General features: G+C 46.2%; 1 protein-coding gene across 3 annotated transcripts in view; it reads left to right on the top strand.

Moving 5' to 3' along the window:
* Positions 1 to 18,644, top strand: part of SUSD4 (sushi domain containing 4) — a 139,726-nt gene extending 121,082 nt beyond the window's left edge. For 2 of the 3 annotated variants that reach the window (XM_032289357.1, XM_032289358.1), the window contains exons 6-9: positions 9,737 to 9,934; positions 11,397 to 11,541; positions 15,863 to 16,245; positions 17,260 to 18,644. In XM_032289357.1, the coding sequence (XP_032145248.1) occupies positions 9,737 to 9,934; positions 11,397 to 11,541; positions 15,863 to 16,245; positions 17,260 to 17,288 (755 nt within the window). In that variant the 3' untranslated portion in view covers positions 17,289 to 18,644. The remainder of the gene's footprint in view (positions 1 to 9,736; positions 9,935 to 11,396; positions 11,542 to 15,862; positions 16,246 to 17,259) is intronic. The other variant, XM_032289359.1, reaches the window with a different exon arrangement.
* Positions 18,645 to 19,128: the final 484 nt, after the last annotated feature.

The raw sequence follows: 19,128 nt of genomic DNA, 5'->3' as shown, positions 1-19,128 counted from the left end.
ACTATCAGTCATTAAACAATAATTGACATACATAGACTACTTCATTTAACAACAGCAGAAAACACATTCTTCTAAGTCCATATGGAACACTCAGAAAGCTAGTTCACATTCTGCTCGTAGACCACAGTAGAATTAAACTAGAAATCAGTAGCAGAAAATCTCAAAATGCACACAGTGTACTTCTAAATAACATGAGTCAAAGAAGAACTCTCAGGAGAAATTTAAAAAATATTTTTAACTAAATAAAATGAAAACACAACTTAACATTTGTGGGATGCAATGAAAGCAGTACCTAGATGAAAACTTTCAGCACTGAATACATATGTTAGAAAAGAAGAAAGATCTAAAATCAGTAATCTAACCTTCCACCTTAGGAAACTAGAAAAAGAAGAGCAAATTAGATACAAAGTAAACAGAAGAAAAGAAATAAGAATTAGAGCACGAATCAATGAAGTTGAAAACAGGAACTCAGTAGAGAAAATCAACAAAACCAAAAGCTGGTTATTAGAAAAAATTTATAAAATTAATAAACCTCTAACCAGGCTAAGCAAAAAGGGAAAGAACATAAATTACTAATATCAGAAATGAAAGAGTGGACATCACTACAGATCCCATGGACATTAAAAGGATAATAAAGGAATGCTGTGAACAACTGTATGCTCACAAATTTGATAACCTAGATGAAATGGGCCAATTCCTTGAAAGATACAATCTGCCAAAATTCACACAAGAAGAAACAGACAATCTGAATAGGGCTATATCTATTTTAAAAGTTGAATAAATAAGTAATAACCTTCCCAAACAGAAAGCACTAGGCCCAGATGTATTTGCTGGTGAATTCTACCAAACATATAAGGAAGACATTATACCAATTCTCTATATAATCTCTTTCAGAGGATAGAAGCAGAAGAAATACTTCCTGACTCATTCTGTGAGGCCAGCATTACTCTAATACCAAAACCAGATGAAGACATTACAAGAAAAGAAAACTGCAGACCAATATTTTTCATGAACATAAATGCAAAATTCCTCAACAAAATATTAGCAAATCTAATCCAATAAAGTATTAAAAACTTATATACCATGATCAAGTGGAATTTATTCCAGATATACAAGGCGGGTTCAGCATTTAAAAATCAATTAATGCAATTCATCACAACTAACTAAAAAAAAGCACATCATTGTTTCAGTAGATGTAGAAAAAGCATCTGACAAAATCTCACACCAATTTATGAGAAAATCTCTCAGTAAACTAGAAATAAAGGGCAATATCCTCAACTGTATAAAGAATATCTACAAAAAACCTACAGCTAACATCATGCTTAATGAAGAGAAACGAAGTTTTCCCATAAGATCAGAGACAAGGCAAAGATGTTCTCTCTCACCACTCCTTTTACATGATCATCTCTGTAAGAAACCCAAAAGAATTGACCAAAAAAACAAAAAGCCCTACTAGAACTAATAAGCAATTATAGCAAGGTTGCAGGATACAAGGTTAATGTACAAAGATTAATCACATTCCTATATACTAGCAATGAACAAGTAGAATTTGAAATTTAAAAACACAATGTCATGTACATTAGCTCCCCCTAAAATAAAATGCTTAGATACAAATCTTACAAAATCTGTATGAGGAAATCTACAAAACTCTTATGAAAGAAATCAAAGAACTAAATAAATGGAGAGATAGTCCATGTTCATGGATAGGAAGACTCAATATTGTCCAGATGTTCATTCTTCCCAACTTGCTCTATAGATTCAATGTACTCCTAATCAAAATCCCAGCAAGCTATTTTTTTTTGGCATTATTAAACTAATTCTAAAGTTTATATGGGGAAGCAAAAGACTGAGAATAGCCAGCATAATATTGAAGGAGAACAAAGTGGGAAAACTGACGTTGCCTGACCTCAAGACTTACCATAATGCTACAGTAATTAAGACAGTGTAGTATTAGTGAAATAACAGACAAATAGATCAATGGAACAGAATACAGAGCCCAGAAATAGACTCACATAAATATAGTCAACCGATATTTGGCACAGAATAAAAGGCAATACAATGGAACAAAGACAGACTTTTCAACAAATAATGCTGGAACAATTGGGCATCCACATACCAAAAAAAAAAAAAAAAAGCTAGACACAGACCTTACACTCTTTCATACAATTAACTCAAAATAAATCCTAAATGTAAAATGCAAAACTGTAAAACTCTTAGAGGATAACATGTAAGAAAATCCAGATGACCTTGTGTATGCTGATGTCTTTTTAGATCCAACACCAATGGCATGATGTGTGAAAGAAATAATTGATAAGTTGGACTTCATTAAAATTAACTTCTGTTCTGCAAAAGACAATGTTAGCAGAATGAGAAAACAAGCCACAGACTGGTAGAAAATATTTATAAAAGGTACATCTGATAAAGGACTGTTATCCAAATATACAAGGAACTATTGAAAGTCTACAATAAGAACACAAGGCCGGGCACGGTGGCTCATGTGTGTAATCCCAACACTTTGGGAGGCCAAGGCAGGTAGATCATGAGGTCAGGAGTTCAAGACCAGCCTGACTAACATGGTGAAACCCCTTGTGCATGCTTGTAATCCCAGGAGGCTGAGGCAGGAGAATCCCTTGAACCTGGGAGGCGGAAATTGCAGTGAGCTGAGATCAAGCCATTGCACTCCAGCCTGGGTGACAGAGTGAAACTCCATCTCAAAAGAATTACGGGCTGAAAGGACAATTGGATTAAAATAAGCATCAGTTTCATTAAAAAGTGCTAACTTGGAGATAAATCTTTTCACTCCAACCCTTTAGAGGATCTAAAGTGACCTTGAGAGACAGTGAAAGAAATCACAACATGGAATTCCTTGAATAAAAATTTATTGACTCTAAATAATTTTGACCAATGTTACATATACACAATTAAAAAAAAAAAACTTTTTACACTGAAAAAAAAAAATGAACAACCTGATTTTAGAATGTTCCAAAGACCTTAACACCACAGAAAATACACAGGTGGCAAACAAACATATGAAAAGATGCTTCATGTCAGATGTCATCAGGAAATGCAAATTAAAACAGAGATCACTGCTTACCTATTAAAATGACCAAAATCTGGAACACTTACAACACCAAATGCTGATGAGGATGTGGAGCCACAGGAACTCTCATTTGTTGCTGGCAGGAATGCAAAAGGATATAACCACTTTGGAAGGCAGTTGGTGGCTTCTTACAAAACTAAATATACTCAATACAATCCAGCAATCTTTCTCCTTGGTATTTACCCAAAGGAACTGAAAACTTATATCCACACCAAAGCCTGCACATAAATGTTGTAGCAGCTTTATAGATAATTGCCAAAACTTAGAAGCAACCAAGATGTCCTTCAGTAGGTGAATGGATAAACTGTGGTACATCCAAACAATGGAATATTATTCAGCACTAAAAAGAAATTAACCATCAAACCATGAAAAGATATGAAGGACCTTTAAATGCATATTACTAAGTGAAAGATACCTATCTGAAAAGGCTATGTACTGTACTATTCCAACTATATAACATTTTGGAAAAGGCAAAACCATGATGACAGCAAAACAATTAGTGATTGCCAGGCTTTTGGGGGTGGGTGGGTGCAATGAGCAGGCAGAACACAGAGGATTTGCGGGGAGTGGGCAGTGAAACTATTCTGCATGATACTTTAATGGTGGATACATGTCAATATGCATTTATCCAAACCCGTGTACAACACCAAGAGTGAACCGTAATGTAAACTCTGGACTCTGGGTGATCATGATAGGCTCAGCAATGGTAACAAATGCACCACTCTGGTGGGGATGTGGATAATGGGTGAGGTTGTGCTTGCATGGGAGCAGGGAGTATGCGGGGCCTTCCTGTACCTTCTGCTGAGATTGCTGTGAACCTAAACTGCTCTAAAAAGTAAAGTCTTTATTTTTGGGGAAAAAAAGGGGGCTTTAGGGTTTTTTTTTTTTTTCAGTCAAGAGAAATAGTCTTATGTTTTCATATTTACACTTCGTTTTTTCAGGAGGAAGACCTGAACATCTTTTCCCTGTCCTTTATTTCCCACACGTCAGGTTGGCAGCTGCTGTGCTTTATTTTTGCCCTGTTAAAGTCATCTCCCACCCCAGCACCTACCTGTTCCTTAACTAGCACCACCACATCTCTGTTCTAAACGTGGTTCTCCTGCAATAAAGGACATTTGAATTAAACATTCCATTTTCATCATATACTGTATTACACCATGATCTGCACACCTGTTAGTGCATAAAGGAAAGAACCAACTGGCATTGTTTTGCAGATGTTAGGAACACTGACCTCTTTATTTTAGTGTGTATCTCAAAGGTGGGACTGGCGAAGCTCTATTTCACGTCACTAAGCCATCCCTAAAATGTACGCAAATCCTTGTGTGTAGTGTCCGTCGGGTGAAGCTGTGAGGCTATGATAAAACTATTATCATGTCTCCCCTTTTCTTCTCATTAAAAAATAGGACCAGACACAGCGTGAAAATTGCAGATCATTGCCAAGAGGAGAGAAGTGGGCAGGGAACTGCTTCTGGTTTATTGTGAAAACTTTGACATTTCCATTCACTCAATAGCAAATGTTTATCCGGAATCATGCTGGATGCTACAGGAGTTAGAAAAACTCTAGAGACACCATCCCTACTCTCAGAGAGTTAACTGGTCTGTACAAGTATTAGGCATGTAAAATACACAAAGTGCCCAGGAACTCCAAGATCACTGCCTGTGCGCTTGGGGAAGGCTTCCCTAAGGGGCCGGTGTTTGTGTTGCAGTTAAATCTGCACAGGAGGAAATAGCCAGAGGGAGGGTGAGGAAAGGACACTAAACTGAGATGAGGCTGGATCAGGAGGGAAGGCTTATTTGGGGAAATTGCAGTCTTACAGCAGGTGCATCCAGCCAGGTGTGGGCCATTCTTGGACACCACAGGGAAGACTTCAGGTCCCATGCCTTGGCACTCCATCCTTTGGTTCCGCCTCCCCCCATGTGGCCCACCTCTGGGAAGTTCCATAAGAGACTAAATATGGTAAAAACTGGACCCTGCAGCCATTTGGATAGGTAGGAATTTTCCCGCTAGTCTGAAAGAGCCGTAACCCTCTGTCATGAAACAAGGAGCAGAGACTTCACACTTGGGGGACAGGAATCATCTTTTGTTTCTGGCTGAGTCTCAGCAGAGCCTTGCTTGGATTCTGCCTGTAACCACCAAATGTCCAGACTCCAAGCCTCACAAAAGCCATAACTGTTGCTAATAATGCCTAAAGTAAGATTAAGAAAAATGGAGTTGCGGAAGGATCTTTGTTCATCACCCACAGGTTTTCCCTGGGTGTGTTTTCCTTAGAACTAGCAACTGACAGGATGTGAGTCACAGGCTGAGCCTAAAGGAGCTCTAAGATAAGAGCAGAAAAAAGTGCTATAGCCGGTCCACTTTTACTCACCGGAATTTCTAGGAACACACAGGTTATTTCAAATGCCAGCCACGTGGCCGTTGTTCACGGGGCTGTTTGCCATGTGTCTAAGGCCTGTGGGTGTGGGAGTGTGTCTGTCTGTCTGCCTGCCTGTCTGTCTGTCTGTCTGCGTAGAACTGTCCGTTAGGGAAGGTGTGGAGAGGAGACAGTAGCGGAACTCAGTGAGCTCCATAGTGATAGGCTGTGTTGGGTGAGAGGTGGAAGTCCCTAAGGCATAGGTATTTTTATATCGGGATTTTTAAATAAGACTCTAAGTTTGTAATTAATAATACTTTTGTTGTTGTTTGCCTCCAAGTTAAAAGAAACACTCCCACCCTCTACCCTCACCACCCCACGTGGGGCTTTCCTTTACAGCAAAGCTAATGGCCTGCCAGGTGCAATCATCAGAAACACTACAAGGTGTGAAGATAAATGTTTCTACTTAGGGGGAAAATGCATCTCCATTACCAGCAGATTATGACAGTCCCAGAGTTAAAGCCTCTACAATGGATGGTTTTTATCTGACCTCTGAGAAAATGTGGTGATGAGATGTGGTCACATTCTCTGAATGTTTGGGGCTTCCCTGGTGCAATCCCACGTATCCTAATTGCCTAAGGAGCCTGGCAGTGCCCCAGTATGGGAAGGGTAGCATAGGAACCCCAGCAAGTTTGGACACCAGTGATACTAATAGCTGTTATTTATTAAGTGCCTACTGTGTCCCTGACATTTGTGTTACATGGTTTCCGTACATCTTCAAATCCTCACATCAACTGGAGGAGTTGGGAATTGTTTCACTTATTAGACAGATGAAAAAGCTAAGACCCCAAGAAGTCAAACAAGCTGCCTAACACGCTGAAGCTCATCAGTGGTAGAGCTGGGGTTTGAACACAAATTTGGGTAACTCCCCAGCCCATGCCCCTATACGCCACTCCGTGCTGCCTGCCTTTGCTCATTAAATGGTTGATTAAATGGTTGATCTGTACAGTACAGAAATTCTTGAGCACACCATGGGACTATTTGCCTCAGGGCGAATGCAATGATTTGAAGTCGTTTATCCTTCAGGCCCAGTGAGAAGAAAATGCTGCTGATTACAAACGCATCCATTTATGTGGCCTCTTTCATGACGTTTTCTGTGCTTTGAAAACAGTTTTGGTAATTCTCTAATCCTACAGTGCCCCTCAGGGACTTGTTTGGAGAGCCTTTTAGGAGGAGTGCCTTCCTGCCCTGTGTACCCCTTTTTCTCTTTCGTAAAAATGTTATATATTTAAGGTGTCCAACATGATGTTTTGAGATACATCTACATCTACATAGTGAAATGATTGTTACAGTCAAGTGAGTTAAGTTCATCCATCTCCTGAAATCTACTCTTTTAGTGAATTTCTACTGTATAATACAGTATTATTAACTGGAGTCTGCATACGATACAGCAGAGCTCTGGACTTCATCTTACAGAACTGCACCCTTTTGCTCTTGGACCTACGTCTTCTGATTTTCTCCACCTCCTTGACCCTGGTAATCACCATTCTGCTCCCTGTTTTTATGTGTTCAACTTTTTTAGATTTCACATATAAGTGAATTGTGGAGTATCTGTATTTCTGTGCTGGTTTATTTCACTTAGCAGACTGTCCCCCAGGTTCATCCGTGGTGTCCTCAGTGGCAGGACTTCTTTCTTTTTTAAGGCTGAATAGTATTCCATGGTGTATATTGCCCATATTTTCTTTATCCATTCATCTATTGATGGACATTTGCCATAACCTTGACCACAGAAAGGGGCTCCTGTCCCACAGAAGGTGCTGGCCTCCTGAGAATACAATAGCACTGGGGAATGTTCCAGCAGTGCAGGGGAGGGGGCCCCCCCAGTCAGTCCTGGGGCCACTGGAAACCCCTTTCTAGTGTTCTTCCAAGACTTGAGTGGAGGAGAAACGGCATGGGGGAGGGCCTCCAAGGACAGAAGAGCCCTCACTGCCACATCCCTGGATCTCCCAGGACTAGTTCAACAACATGGCCAGTGCCTTCTTCTCTCTCCCTCTTCCTCATCAGCTGCCCTTCCCTTTGCTTCTTTCTGCTTTATTTCCTGGGGATGCTCCCAGATCACCCTGGTGATAGCGAATTTGAAAAGAGCAAAAGAGTTTGTAGAAATGCAAGTGGTTATGTGACTGCATTTGCCAGCCCAGGAGATATCCTGGGGCAGGGCAGCAGAAAGCTCCTGAGCCTCAGAGTCGGAGCTCAAAGCCTGTCCCTGCCAGTGTCCACCTGTGGGATCCACACAGCAGCCACCTGACAGCCGCCATTTACTGAGCACACCTGGGCCTGCCAGCCTCAGACCCACCCCTGGACCTTCCCTGCACTGCACCGGATCTAGACAGACTGTCCACTGCAGACCCCATTTCCCAGACCCCCTTGTCACCAGGCTCCCCACTGGCTTTGTCCAGAGGGAGCCTAGAGGGTGGGCAGGTGGAGAAACCAGGCTACTTCTTTCTCACTCTTCCTGCCCTGGGGGCATCTCCAGCAGGGTCTGAGTTGCCTGGGCTCCAGCTCCTGCAGGATAGCCCTCCATGGTTCCACCTTCCACTGGGGACCCCAGCAATGAGACTGTTTCATCCCACCAGCCCAGGAGTGGTAGCGGCTTCCTGCTCTCGCTAATCTCGGGGTGTTTCTGCTGGCTTCTCCACTTTGCATCACCTCATTATATTCCATTTTTTTAGATACTTGAATCATGGTTTTCTCTGAATAGTCACTTACAATTTGTCAGCTCTGAACTAAGCCCTCACCAGCATTTCTCAAAATAGCCCTCAGAGACTCTTGTACAGCTGAGGACCCTGAAGCTCAAGGATGAGCAGGGACTGGTTTGTGGTCAGTCGGCTGGTGAGTAGTTCAGCCAGAATTCAGACCTAGGCCTGTCTGGAGCAGGGGTTTCTACTTACTCCTCCTGTTGCTTCTGTGCGTTTGCATTTCCCCTTCCCTGAAAGAACCAAGATCTACCCCACAGTGTTGTTTGCAGGACAACAGAGTGCCTGTAGCGTGCCTTCCCCACTGCCTCACACACCTGCAGCAGGGTGGCCTGCTCTGCAGGGAGGGCCATCTTGTTATCCAGCCTCAGTGGGCACCTATTGCTGCCAGTGAGTCGTTTCAGTGGCCAGTGTGGAGAAGACACCTCTTCCAGCCTGTATGGTGGGCAGTACCTGTTCTGCACTGGCCAGGGTGTTGGGTTACCCCAAGAAAGGGAATCAAAAGTTAACTTTTTGGTTTGAGGGTTTTCTTTGTCAAAGTTCTTACTGGTTTCCATGAGTGTGGGTTTGAAGCTGGCACCGGTAGAATCTGTGGTTTGAATGTTTCTTGAAGAATGTTTAAGCAGCAGCGCTGTTTATTTCTGAGTCCTCATCCAAGAAAGAGCTCCCTGTGGCATAAGATGGAAAAGCACCAAACTCCCACTGAAGCTGTCTTTCTGGTGACAGAGATGGAACCATTCTTACCTTGCAACCTAGGATGCAGTACCAAGATAGGACACTAAAAACAACTTTTTATTCCCCTAACGTGATGGAATATTAGAGTCAGAAAAACCCTAAGGCATCATCCTAGGGTAGCATAAGCTTCCATTGTACAGAGGAGAAAAGTCAGGGCTCAAAGAGGTTAAGGGATCTGCTTAAGGTCACACAGCGTAGTGTTGGTGGCAGAACCAAGCCTCATGCCCAGGGCTCCTAACTCTGGTTGCCCTGGAGGCTGTGTCCTGGCTCTGCAAGTGGAGTTGGAAGAGCTGCTCCATGTTCATCATTGGCCAAGCCCCAGCAGGGCAGTAGGGGACCAGGTCAGGGACACTGCCCTGTGATTTTAATAGTCCCAAATTACTACTGTGGTCACAGAAACTGGCTTGGGATAGCTATGCCTTTCAGTAAAGACTTTGTCCAGAAATATCTTAATTTTATTTACTAGGTTGTCTGGCACATAATAGCATGCATTATTAATAGAGTAGCTTAATACTCTCTATTAAATAGGCATACTCTTTGCATTATAAAACGAGCCTCTCTTTTACGATGTACTTCACAATGGCATGCCACAACAGCACATGCTCAGAATATTAGAGCAGGCTTCCATTTGACCTTACATGAAAAATACTAAAGAAGAGGCCATCTCTAGTGCAACTCAGTAGCCTGGTGATTAATCTGTAAGCACACCTTTAACTGTTCTCCTAAGCCGTTCTTTGTCTTAAGGGCTTCAGACAAGGGCGAGCATGTGGTACTCAAACTCTTATTCTCCCCTACTGCCCAAGTCTGTCCACTGCCTCCAATGGTGAGTCACGGAGATTTCGTCTGCCACCCGCGGCCTTGCGAGCGCTACAACCACGGAACTGTGGTGGAGTTTTACTGTGATCCTGGCTACAGCCTCACCAGCGACTACAAGTATATCACCTGCCAGTATGGGGAGTGGTTTCCTTCCTATCAAGTCTACTGCATCAAATCAGGTAAGACTGAAGGCCTCGCCCTTGGAGGAGACGGACCCTCCACGGGTCATCAGCACATAGTGCACGGTGGTTGTGCACCAAGCTGTATCCCTCCTCCCACACGCAGTGTCAGGAACAGGATATCAAAACCTAGCATTGCGGGTAGATGGGGCTGCTGCTGGGTTCTGTGCCAGATGCTTGTAGGTCCTGTTCAGAGGGTCAAGAGTATTAACCCGTCTGCTGGAGGTCCTTCCATGGATGCAAGGGGTCTAGCGACCCTGTTCAGAGGGTCAGAGTATTATCCTGTCCATGCCCAAGTTAAAATGTGGACCCACTAAACAGAGTCCCTAGACCCCTAGCATCCATGGAAGGACCTCCAGCCTCTGCATTCTTTTTTCTCCCAGCCTTGTCCCTTTCCACTGGTAAGGACACAGGTCCATGGGTGTGACCAGAATTACATGCATTGCCCTGGACCCAAATGATGCATAACTTTACCTTTCTCTTCCACTCAAGGACACATATCAGAATACAAATGATATTGTATGTAGCACCTGCTCTCACTTGTAAAACTATAGGCCATTTGCAAGCTTCAAGGCTTCATAGTTAAAAGCAAATGACTTGCTTTCAAACCATCTTCCCCACTGGCCTCAGTGCACCTGAGTAGTGACCATAGGATGCAGACTGGGGTGCCAGCATACACCCACTGTCTCCTTCCCACCCTCCCCAGCACTTTCCAGGCTGGGGATGCTGCCCTGAGCAATGGTGATGACTGCATGCTTCTTGCCTGGACTCAAGGAAACACTTGTTAATGCTGGGTCTCTAGCAGTGCACAGATGGTCCTGGGAGCCAGAGAGGGGTGAAGTACAGACAGAATGTCTAAGAGGGTGGGCATGACAAGGCAGGGAGACATCTAACAGATGCCTAAGGTGGCCTGTGCCCAAGAATAAGAATCTCTTCTGGAAGGGCCTGCTCTTGCTGCCCCTGACCTGGCGGGCCGTTGATGGCAGAGGTGGTAGGGCATGAGAGCTATGGAACAGGTGTCCCCTTTACCCTCTGTTACTTGCTTTACTCAACCCCACAGCATATCCCAGAACACTCACAAAGGGCCCAGCTTCCCACTCCCCCAGCCCTTGGTCCATTTCAGAACAACTTCTCCAGGCAAGAGGGATGCCTCCCTTTGTTCTCAAGAAGCAGATGCATTATTTAAGCCTGTGCCAGGCCTGTGCCTGGGACTGGAATGTGAGCATGCAGGTCTACAACCTGGCGGAGCCCATGCTAGAGACAGGTTTTCAGTGTTGTGTGGATCCTAATGCAATTTACATGAGCTGCAGGGGCCCGTGGTATCTCAGCCAAGCCCAAGCGTTCAGAGGCACCCTACGCGCATCTCTTGTGCCAGATGAATCCAGCAAGTGAGTCTACGGGGAACCTTGGCACCCCTCACAGTCTGGGAGCCTCATGTGCAGCTTTGTTCTCTCTCATGCAGAGCAAACATGGCCCAGCACCCACGAGACCCTCCTGACCACATGGAAGATCGTGGCGTTCACGGCAACCAGTGTGCTGCTGGTGCTGCTGCTCGTCATCCTGGCCAGGATGTTCCAGACCAAGTTCAAGGCCCACTTTCCCCCCAGGTCAGTTTCATGTCTTGGTAGCTGTGGCTCAAGGTCTGGCTTAGTGCAGCCATCTTTAGCAGCAGAGAGAACATGCGATGAGTGAAAAGCTGGAGCTCTAAAGGGAAATAGGGGAGAGCAAAAAACACATTCTGGGGTGTTTTGTGGTGTCAGGTCAGAGCGCCAAGCTGTAGACAGACCTCATCTCCCTCTTTCTTTCTTCCCTCTCTCCCTCCTTCCTGCAGTGGACCATTTGCAGGCAGGCATCATGGGGGGCTGACGATGGGATCACAGAGTAAGGGCTGTGAGCTGTTCACCGCTCCACCCAGCGATGCCATTCCCACTGTGGTCACCCTGCAGGTGGCCCTGGAGTGAGGCACCACGCAGCTCAGTCCATAGGGAGGATTAGACGTGCACACAGCTGACAGGGACACAGGTCAGAGGTGTGTAAGCAAAAGTGTTATGCATTGAGAAGCCTCAGGAAGGAAGAAAGACTTGGGCTGGGAGAGTCAGAAAAGGGCTAGTGAGTCTACCATGAAGTCCAATCTGAACCCCTGGAGTGGGACATGTGGAAGGCGCTTCTCCATCCTTCTCAGCTGCACCATCCAGCTCACATTGGTGTCTTCAGCCTCAACTCATCACTGAAGGGGACTGCACCAGCATCCTTACCAAAGAAGAGCCACCCAGCACTACTGCTGGCAAATCATTGTTCCTGGAGGGAGAGGTAGTTTAGAAAGGATAAGTTTATGAGTGTTAAGAAGAGAAGATGAGGGCCAGGCGTGGTGGCTCATGCCTGTAATCCCAGCACTTTGGGAGGGCAGATTACCTGAGGTCAGGAGTTCGAGACCAGAATGGCCAACATGGAGAAACCCTGTCTCTACTAAAAATACAAAATTAGCCAGGTGTGGTGGTGGGCGCCTGTAGTCCCAGCTTCTTTGGAGACTGAGGCAGGAGAATCGCTTGAACCCGAGAGGCAGAGGTTGCAGTGAATCAAGATGGCGCCACTGCACTCTAGCCTGGGCGACAGAGTGATACATTGTCTAAAAAAAAAAAAAAAAAAAAAAGAAGAGATGAGGACAGCAAAACATCTCAGAACACTAACCAGGGGCCACCGATACAAGCTGTCTTTTCCTTGCCTTCTGTCACCATGTCAGAGTCTTCTCATTTTAGAATCTAATGCTTCAGAGAAGGGCATCTGTCTTTTGCCCACAGGGACAGCCTAGTACCCTGAGTCATACGTACCTGAAAAAGGGACTCTTGCTCATGGAGGAGGAGACTCCTGGAATTAACCTCTTCTTTCTTCCCTCCAGGAAAATGCAGTGCGTCTCTCATACCTCCCCACTGTGAGAGGAGTGAAGGCAGTGAGCAGAGCTGCTGGAGACAGCACCTGCCTGTCTTTGCCCTTAACCTCACACCCCACAGGGCGGCCTCCCTCACATAGCAATTCTGCCCTGTCTGGCATCAGGGACCCTGCATGGTCACAACCTGACAGGTGCATGCCTCTCTCCCTGGCCACAAATGTGTGCTAGATGTGGGTGTCACCTGCATCCTTCCACAGGCCCAGAGGTGTATCAGTGCCATCCTGGTGCCACGCAAGCTCTTGCTGAGATAGTGAAACCATCCTTCCTCTCCAACCTGCCATTCACTCTCCATCTTCCACATTATTATATATTCATCAAGGGACCGTGTTCTATCACTGAGCAATTACAATATCTCAAGAAGGCCTAAGGATTACAAAGAGAAAGCCTACCCACAGGGCTGTGATTGATAGCGCACTTGAGTACTTTAAAAGGGTCCACAGAGCTATTTTTCTACATATTCTTGGAAGAAAATTTCCCAGGATATCTACTAAACATTAAGATTTTTTAAAAATGTTCTCAAAACTCTTTCACCTGATGTTCTTATCCCATGAGTCTTTCATTTTATATTGAGTTGTTTTGGGAAGGTTGGACTCATCTATCCCAATACATGACAAGAATCTCAAGGGCGAACCAAGAACGGACATTTTTCCTCAGGGTCCCACAAGAGTAGACCCTACCGGGATGTTGACGAGGGGTACATGGGAGCTGACTGACATGGCTGGGACGCGTGGAGGGGGAGCCACCAGATGTGGGAGCTGAGGCCTCGGTGTGGACTGTTAGGGAGAAATGGAGAAAAGAGAGGCATGTGCTCACCCTGGCCTACATGGAGGTGAGAGGCATCTGCTCACAACATGGAGGTGCGAGGGACGATGAGGCAGGGAGTCCTGAGTGACAAGGGGAGGCCAGCACAAGACAGCAAAGTGGCCAGAGAGGAAGGGAGCGTCATTGTCAAGGACACAGTGACTAGTGGTGGCTGTGGAGGGACAGCACTCTGACTCAGAGCAAGCTCCTCCTTTCCTCCCACCCCCTGCCTTCTGGAGAGTGTGGTCTTGGTGGTCTCCCGCACTCTCTGGCAGCCTTTAAAAGCTGCAGGGCAGGACAGGCACAGTGACACATGCCTGTAATCCCAGCACTTTGGGAGGCCAAGGTGGGCGGATCATGATGTCAAGGGATTGAGACCATCCTGGCCAACATAGTGAAACCCCATCTCTACTAAAAATACAAAAAAATTAGCTGGGCGTGGTGGCACGTGCCTGTAGTCCCAGCTACTCAGGAGGCTGAGAGAGGAGGATCACTTGAACCTGGGAGGCAGAGGTTGGAGCGAGCCGAGATCGTGCCACTGCACTCCAGCCTGGTGGCAGAGCGAGACTCCGTCTCAAAAAGAAGAGCTGCGAGACAAGGAGTCACCACCATAATCTCCAAGCCTTTGCGAGATGTTTCAAAAAGTCAGTAGACTTGAGCATTAGCGAGACACACAGCCTGTGCTTCCCCTACATGCCCAGACATTTCATTTTCTTGGGTTTGGAGCCCCTGCTGCCAGGACTGAGATTCAGGGTCTGCCCACCCAGCTGGGTCTTCTCTCCCTGATATTTTACCATTTGGCCTTCTCCCTCAGCACCAGTTCCCAGCAGAGACAATAAGAAACCAAGTTCCATTGGCTACTTATTAGCCACCCTGGGTTCCTGCTGAGGCCAGGAGCAGAGTATGGTGGTCACAGGGCCCCCAGGCTGCAGTGCCAGACGCCCCAGGCTCCAGTCGGGCAGTGTTGAATGTGCAGAGTGCTGAGAAGCAAAGGGAGCAGGCCAGGAGCTGTGTGCCAGGGGAGCCCTCCCTGCAGACACGCGGACTGACTTCGCCGCAGCTCCCACAGCCTTCCCGCGGCAGCCCAGGCCTTGCTTAGATGAGTGGCGGCGTCAGGAGGTGGAGGTGAGCCTGAGCAGCCCCACTGGGGTCATGACATGGTGCTCGCAGCTTGCCTTTTTTTTCTTCTTTCCTGAGTTTTTTTTTTTTTTTTTAATCTAGGCTAAAATGCAGTAATTTTTACACTACAGCAGAAAACAACAAAGAAACATGATAAGCACAGGGCCAACTAGTCCCTCTGGGTACTTGGGGTCCATAGTTATCTTTTTTTTTTAAGAGACAAGGTCTCACTCTGTCACCCAGGCTGGAGTGCAGTGGTGCGATCATGGCTCACTGCAGCCTCAAACCTCTGGGCTCCAGGGATCTTCCTGCCTCAGCCTCCTGAATAGCTGAGGCTAAAGGCATGTGCCACCACACCTGGCTAACATTTTTATTTTTTATATAGACAGAGCTTCACTATGTTGCCCAGGCTGGTCTCCTGGGTTCAGGCAATCTTCCTGCCTTGACCTCCCAAAGTGCTGGGATTGCAGGTGTGAGCCACCAGCTGGCCTACTGTCTATACTTTTTCTTTTTTTCCTTTTTATTATTTTTTTTAAGGCTAGTCAAGTGAAGCAATGGGCGTGGAGAAGGAACAAAGAAATCTGTAACTGGCTGTGAACAATTCGTTGTAAACACCACTGCACTCCGACCAGCCTATTTTCTGTCCTTTTAATAGTGCCATCCCACTTTCCGCCCCATCCTACAGGATGCTGCCGAGGTGCGCGGGGATGCTGCGTTAGGAGGGTCATGTTGTCCCCTGCCCCAGGAGCTTACATCCATAAGGCCAAAGCCCACAGGTCAAAGGAGCATGGGAAAAGCATGAGGAGAGAGTAGGACCCAGAGGCAGGAGGACATGAGAGAGTGACAAGAAGAAAACCTCCTCTCTCCAGAGCATGGGCAGCTGGGACGGCAGCACCCTCTTCCAGAGCAGTCCCTGAAAGGAAGCTGGTTCTTCCACATTATCCTCCACTCTGGGCTCTACGCCCATCGTGGGCCCTGAGGACCCCGCGTGCAGGAGGGAGCGTGGGTGGCCTCATCCTTAGGGTGGCAAGGCTCTGACACATTGGTACTTCTTTACACAGGGGGCCTCCCCGGAGCTCCAGTAGCGAGCCTGACTTTGTGGTGGTGGACGGCGTGCCCGTCATGCTCCCGTCCTATGACGAGGCTGTGAGTGGCGGCTTGAGTGCCTTAGGCCCCGGGTACCTGGCCTCTGTGGGCCAGGGCTGCCCCTTACCCGTGGACGACCAGAGCCCCCCAGCATACCCCGGCTCACGGGACACGGACACAGGCCCAGGGGAGTCAGAAACCTGTGACAGCATCTCAGGCTCTTCCGACCTGCTCCAGACTCTGTATTCACCTCCCAGGTGCCAAGAGAGCACCCACCCTGCTTCCGACAACCCTGACACAATTGCCAGCACTGCGGGGGAGGTGGCATCCACCAGCCCAGGCATTGACATTGCAGATGGTAAGTGCTTACCCCAAGTCCCAAGCCACACCTGCAAACACCTCCACAGCGACTTCTTCAAGCCAGCTCCTTGCTATGCACCCTTTACCCCCAGCACAGAGTCAAATCAATCTGTTTACCTCTCACTCAGCTTAAATTGCTTCTTGCTCTGTCTCCATGTAGAGGCCTTGGGCAAGGCCAATTATGGTAAGGAATGATCACCATCTTGCAAGTAATGAGCCCATTAATGGGAATTTCAGAAGGCACTGAGCCATCCAGAGGAGAAAGGCGACAGTGGCCGTGGCTTTGTTTTTGTAGTGTCCTTATGATCTGGAATGTTTTTCTTCTTTATCCCTTAATTAGGTAGGACTTCTGGAAGCGGGGCTTAGGGACAGGATGGCACATGCATGCCAGGAGAAGGATGCAGAAGCACGCACTAGGGCCCAGCGGTATGTTCTAGCCCCAGGGTTCTGTGTACGTGGAAGTTACTTTTTACCAGATGTGAAGTAAAAGATGCATGTGTCCTGTCACAAGGAAGGGCAGATTGTAGTTTGTGGGAAAATAGGACAAATGTGTCAGATCGATTAGGTCTCTGTTTCCTACAGGAGGGGAGCCCCAGTGCAACTTTGCAAATGAGAGCGCTAATTTGGCTTATACTGAGAGTAAATGGCAGTAATGACATGGAAACAGAGGTGTCCTGGGCCACCACGGAGTTCCTTTTCTGCAAACCACACTGCCTTTCTGTACTTGAATTTGCAACTTTCTGGCTTGTGTGACCATTAGGGCTGGTGGTTAAAATCTAACGTTTTATTTTGTATAAACTGGAAATAAGATCATAATTGTTTTCCAGCAAAAGACAATTGTTACAGAAAGATGTGTAGGGGGTTGATTTATTTGGTGATTAACTGGTATGTGGAACTTAACATTTGCCTCTCCTCACTGATTTGAGCAATTGTACATATTTTAATGAGGCATGTAATTCCAGATCGCCATGGTGTTTTCTGGTTAAGCTAATAACCGTCTCTTCTTTTACAGAGATTCCTCTAATGGAAGGAGATCCCTAATGGGTCAAGATCCAGATGACTCTCCTCCTTTGGGGAAAGGACCTTGTATCCTGGAGCGAGGTCACAGAAGGACAGAGCCTGGGGGCTAAATGTCTAACTTATCTACATGGGGAGATTCACATTGTGCATCTCAGGCTCCACAGTGAGGCTGATGAACTGCAATGGCAGTGCTTTCAAATGAGATTTGCGGTTTCGCCAAGACCCATGGGGAACCAAGGGCAGCGGGGAAGCCCTCGCACAGTCCTGGATGGAGGTGTTAAATGTGTCTCGTGCTGTGGAACATGGGACAATTCCACGCACATCCCACCAAATCACACACATCCCATTGACTTACAAGTACTCCCTGCCCCCTCTGAAAGCATGTCACATTATGTAAATTTGCTTCTAAAATCTGCTCAAACTGTCTCTGGACTCCAAATTTGGATGGGTCAGCCTCTCTGCAGAAAGTTTGTGTTGAGATGCTGGAAGAACAACAGAGCCTCCTGCACCCTCGGAGAGGGGCCGGCTCCCAAAGGAAAGGTCCTTGTGTGACCTTTGGAGAATCTTCCTTCATCCAGATAACTCTACTCAAAGCAAGATGAAAGCAGGATGTGACAGTTCCAGTGAGAAAGGAAAGGAAAGACGGGCAGGCTCTGCTTTCTGGAAATTTCTTCAAAAAGTAGAGTTCATGAACTCTGTGCTGTCTTCTGGTAACATGCCATCAGTGTTTGTATTCATGGTGTGGCACATGGATCCATGGCATTGGGTAAATCTGGTGGTTTTTACACATGGTCAGAATGTGTTCAAATACATCTCATGATGGAGATAGTAAGCAAGGTAATGTTTTGCTTCAGCATTTTAAAGACTCCACTTAACATTTATCTCAGAATCATCAGCCTCTCTCCAGCTGACCAACTGTCATTGTTGCCTCAACCCCCAAATTCAACCATACTTTTATTTTCCAAAACAGAAATTGTTTCTGTAAACATGTTCCACCTTCAAAAGAAGTGTGAGGTTGGATTTTTCCCCCTTTTATTTGTCCTAAAATGTCAGGAGGCTGGCCTCCCAGCCCAGATAGCTCAGCCACCTCACCTGTCTACCATTCCTGCATTCCTACTGTGAGGGTCTCATGGTGCCCACTGGGTGTTGTTCCTAAGAAACTGATTGATTAAAAAATTTCCCAAAGTGTCCTAAAGTGTCTCTTCAAATACATGCTGATCTGTGGAGTTGATTCCTTTCCTTCTTTTGATTTTAGACAAATGTAAACAAAACTCTGATCCATAAAATTGCTATGCTGATAGAGCAGTGAGGGTTGGAAGCTTGATCAAGTCCTGTTTCTTCTTGACACAGACTGATTAAAAATTAAAAAGAGAATGACAGTTTGAAGCGTGACTTTAATAGTGCAGTAGAATCGAGCGGGCAGGGGTGGGGTGGTGACAGTGATCGTGGGTGATGAGATTCAATGTAAGATTAAGAACAAGAGGCAGAAGGAGATAACACACAGTGCTCACCTTCTAAATGGAGGTTTTCTCAGAGACTCCTGGGCAAGTGCCTCATTTTCTACCAGGCAGTTCAGTAGAGGCATGAGGGGCCATCTCTGATATTCTCCCCCACAAAGTAGACAGCAACAACATCAAGTCACCCCACCTGCAGACCAAGTACAGGGATGCCTCTCCAGCCCACAGCACTTGGGGAGACAGGTACCACAGTGTCTTGGTCCATTTGTATTCCTATAAAGAATATATGAGGCTGGGTAATGTATAATGGAAAAAGGTTTATTTGGCTCACAGCTCGGCAGGCTGTACAGGAAGCATGGTGCCAGCATCTGCTTCCGATGAGGGCTTCAAGGCACTTCCGCTGA

This window comes from Sapajus apella, unplaced genomic scaffold (assembly GCF_009761245.1).
Source record: "Sapajus apella isolate SASKATOON/1434 unplaced genomic scaffold, GSC_monkey_1.0 scaffold22, whole genome shotgun sequence".
Lineage (NCBI taxonomy): Eukaryota > Metazoa > Chordata > Mammalia > Primates > Cebidae > Sapajus > Sapajus apella.
Note: the sequence above shows the minus strand (reverse complement) of the source record. Positions and strands in the feature narration are given on the sequence as shown.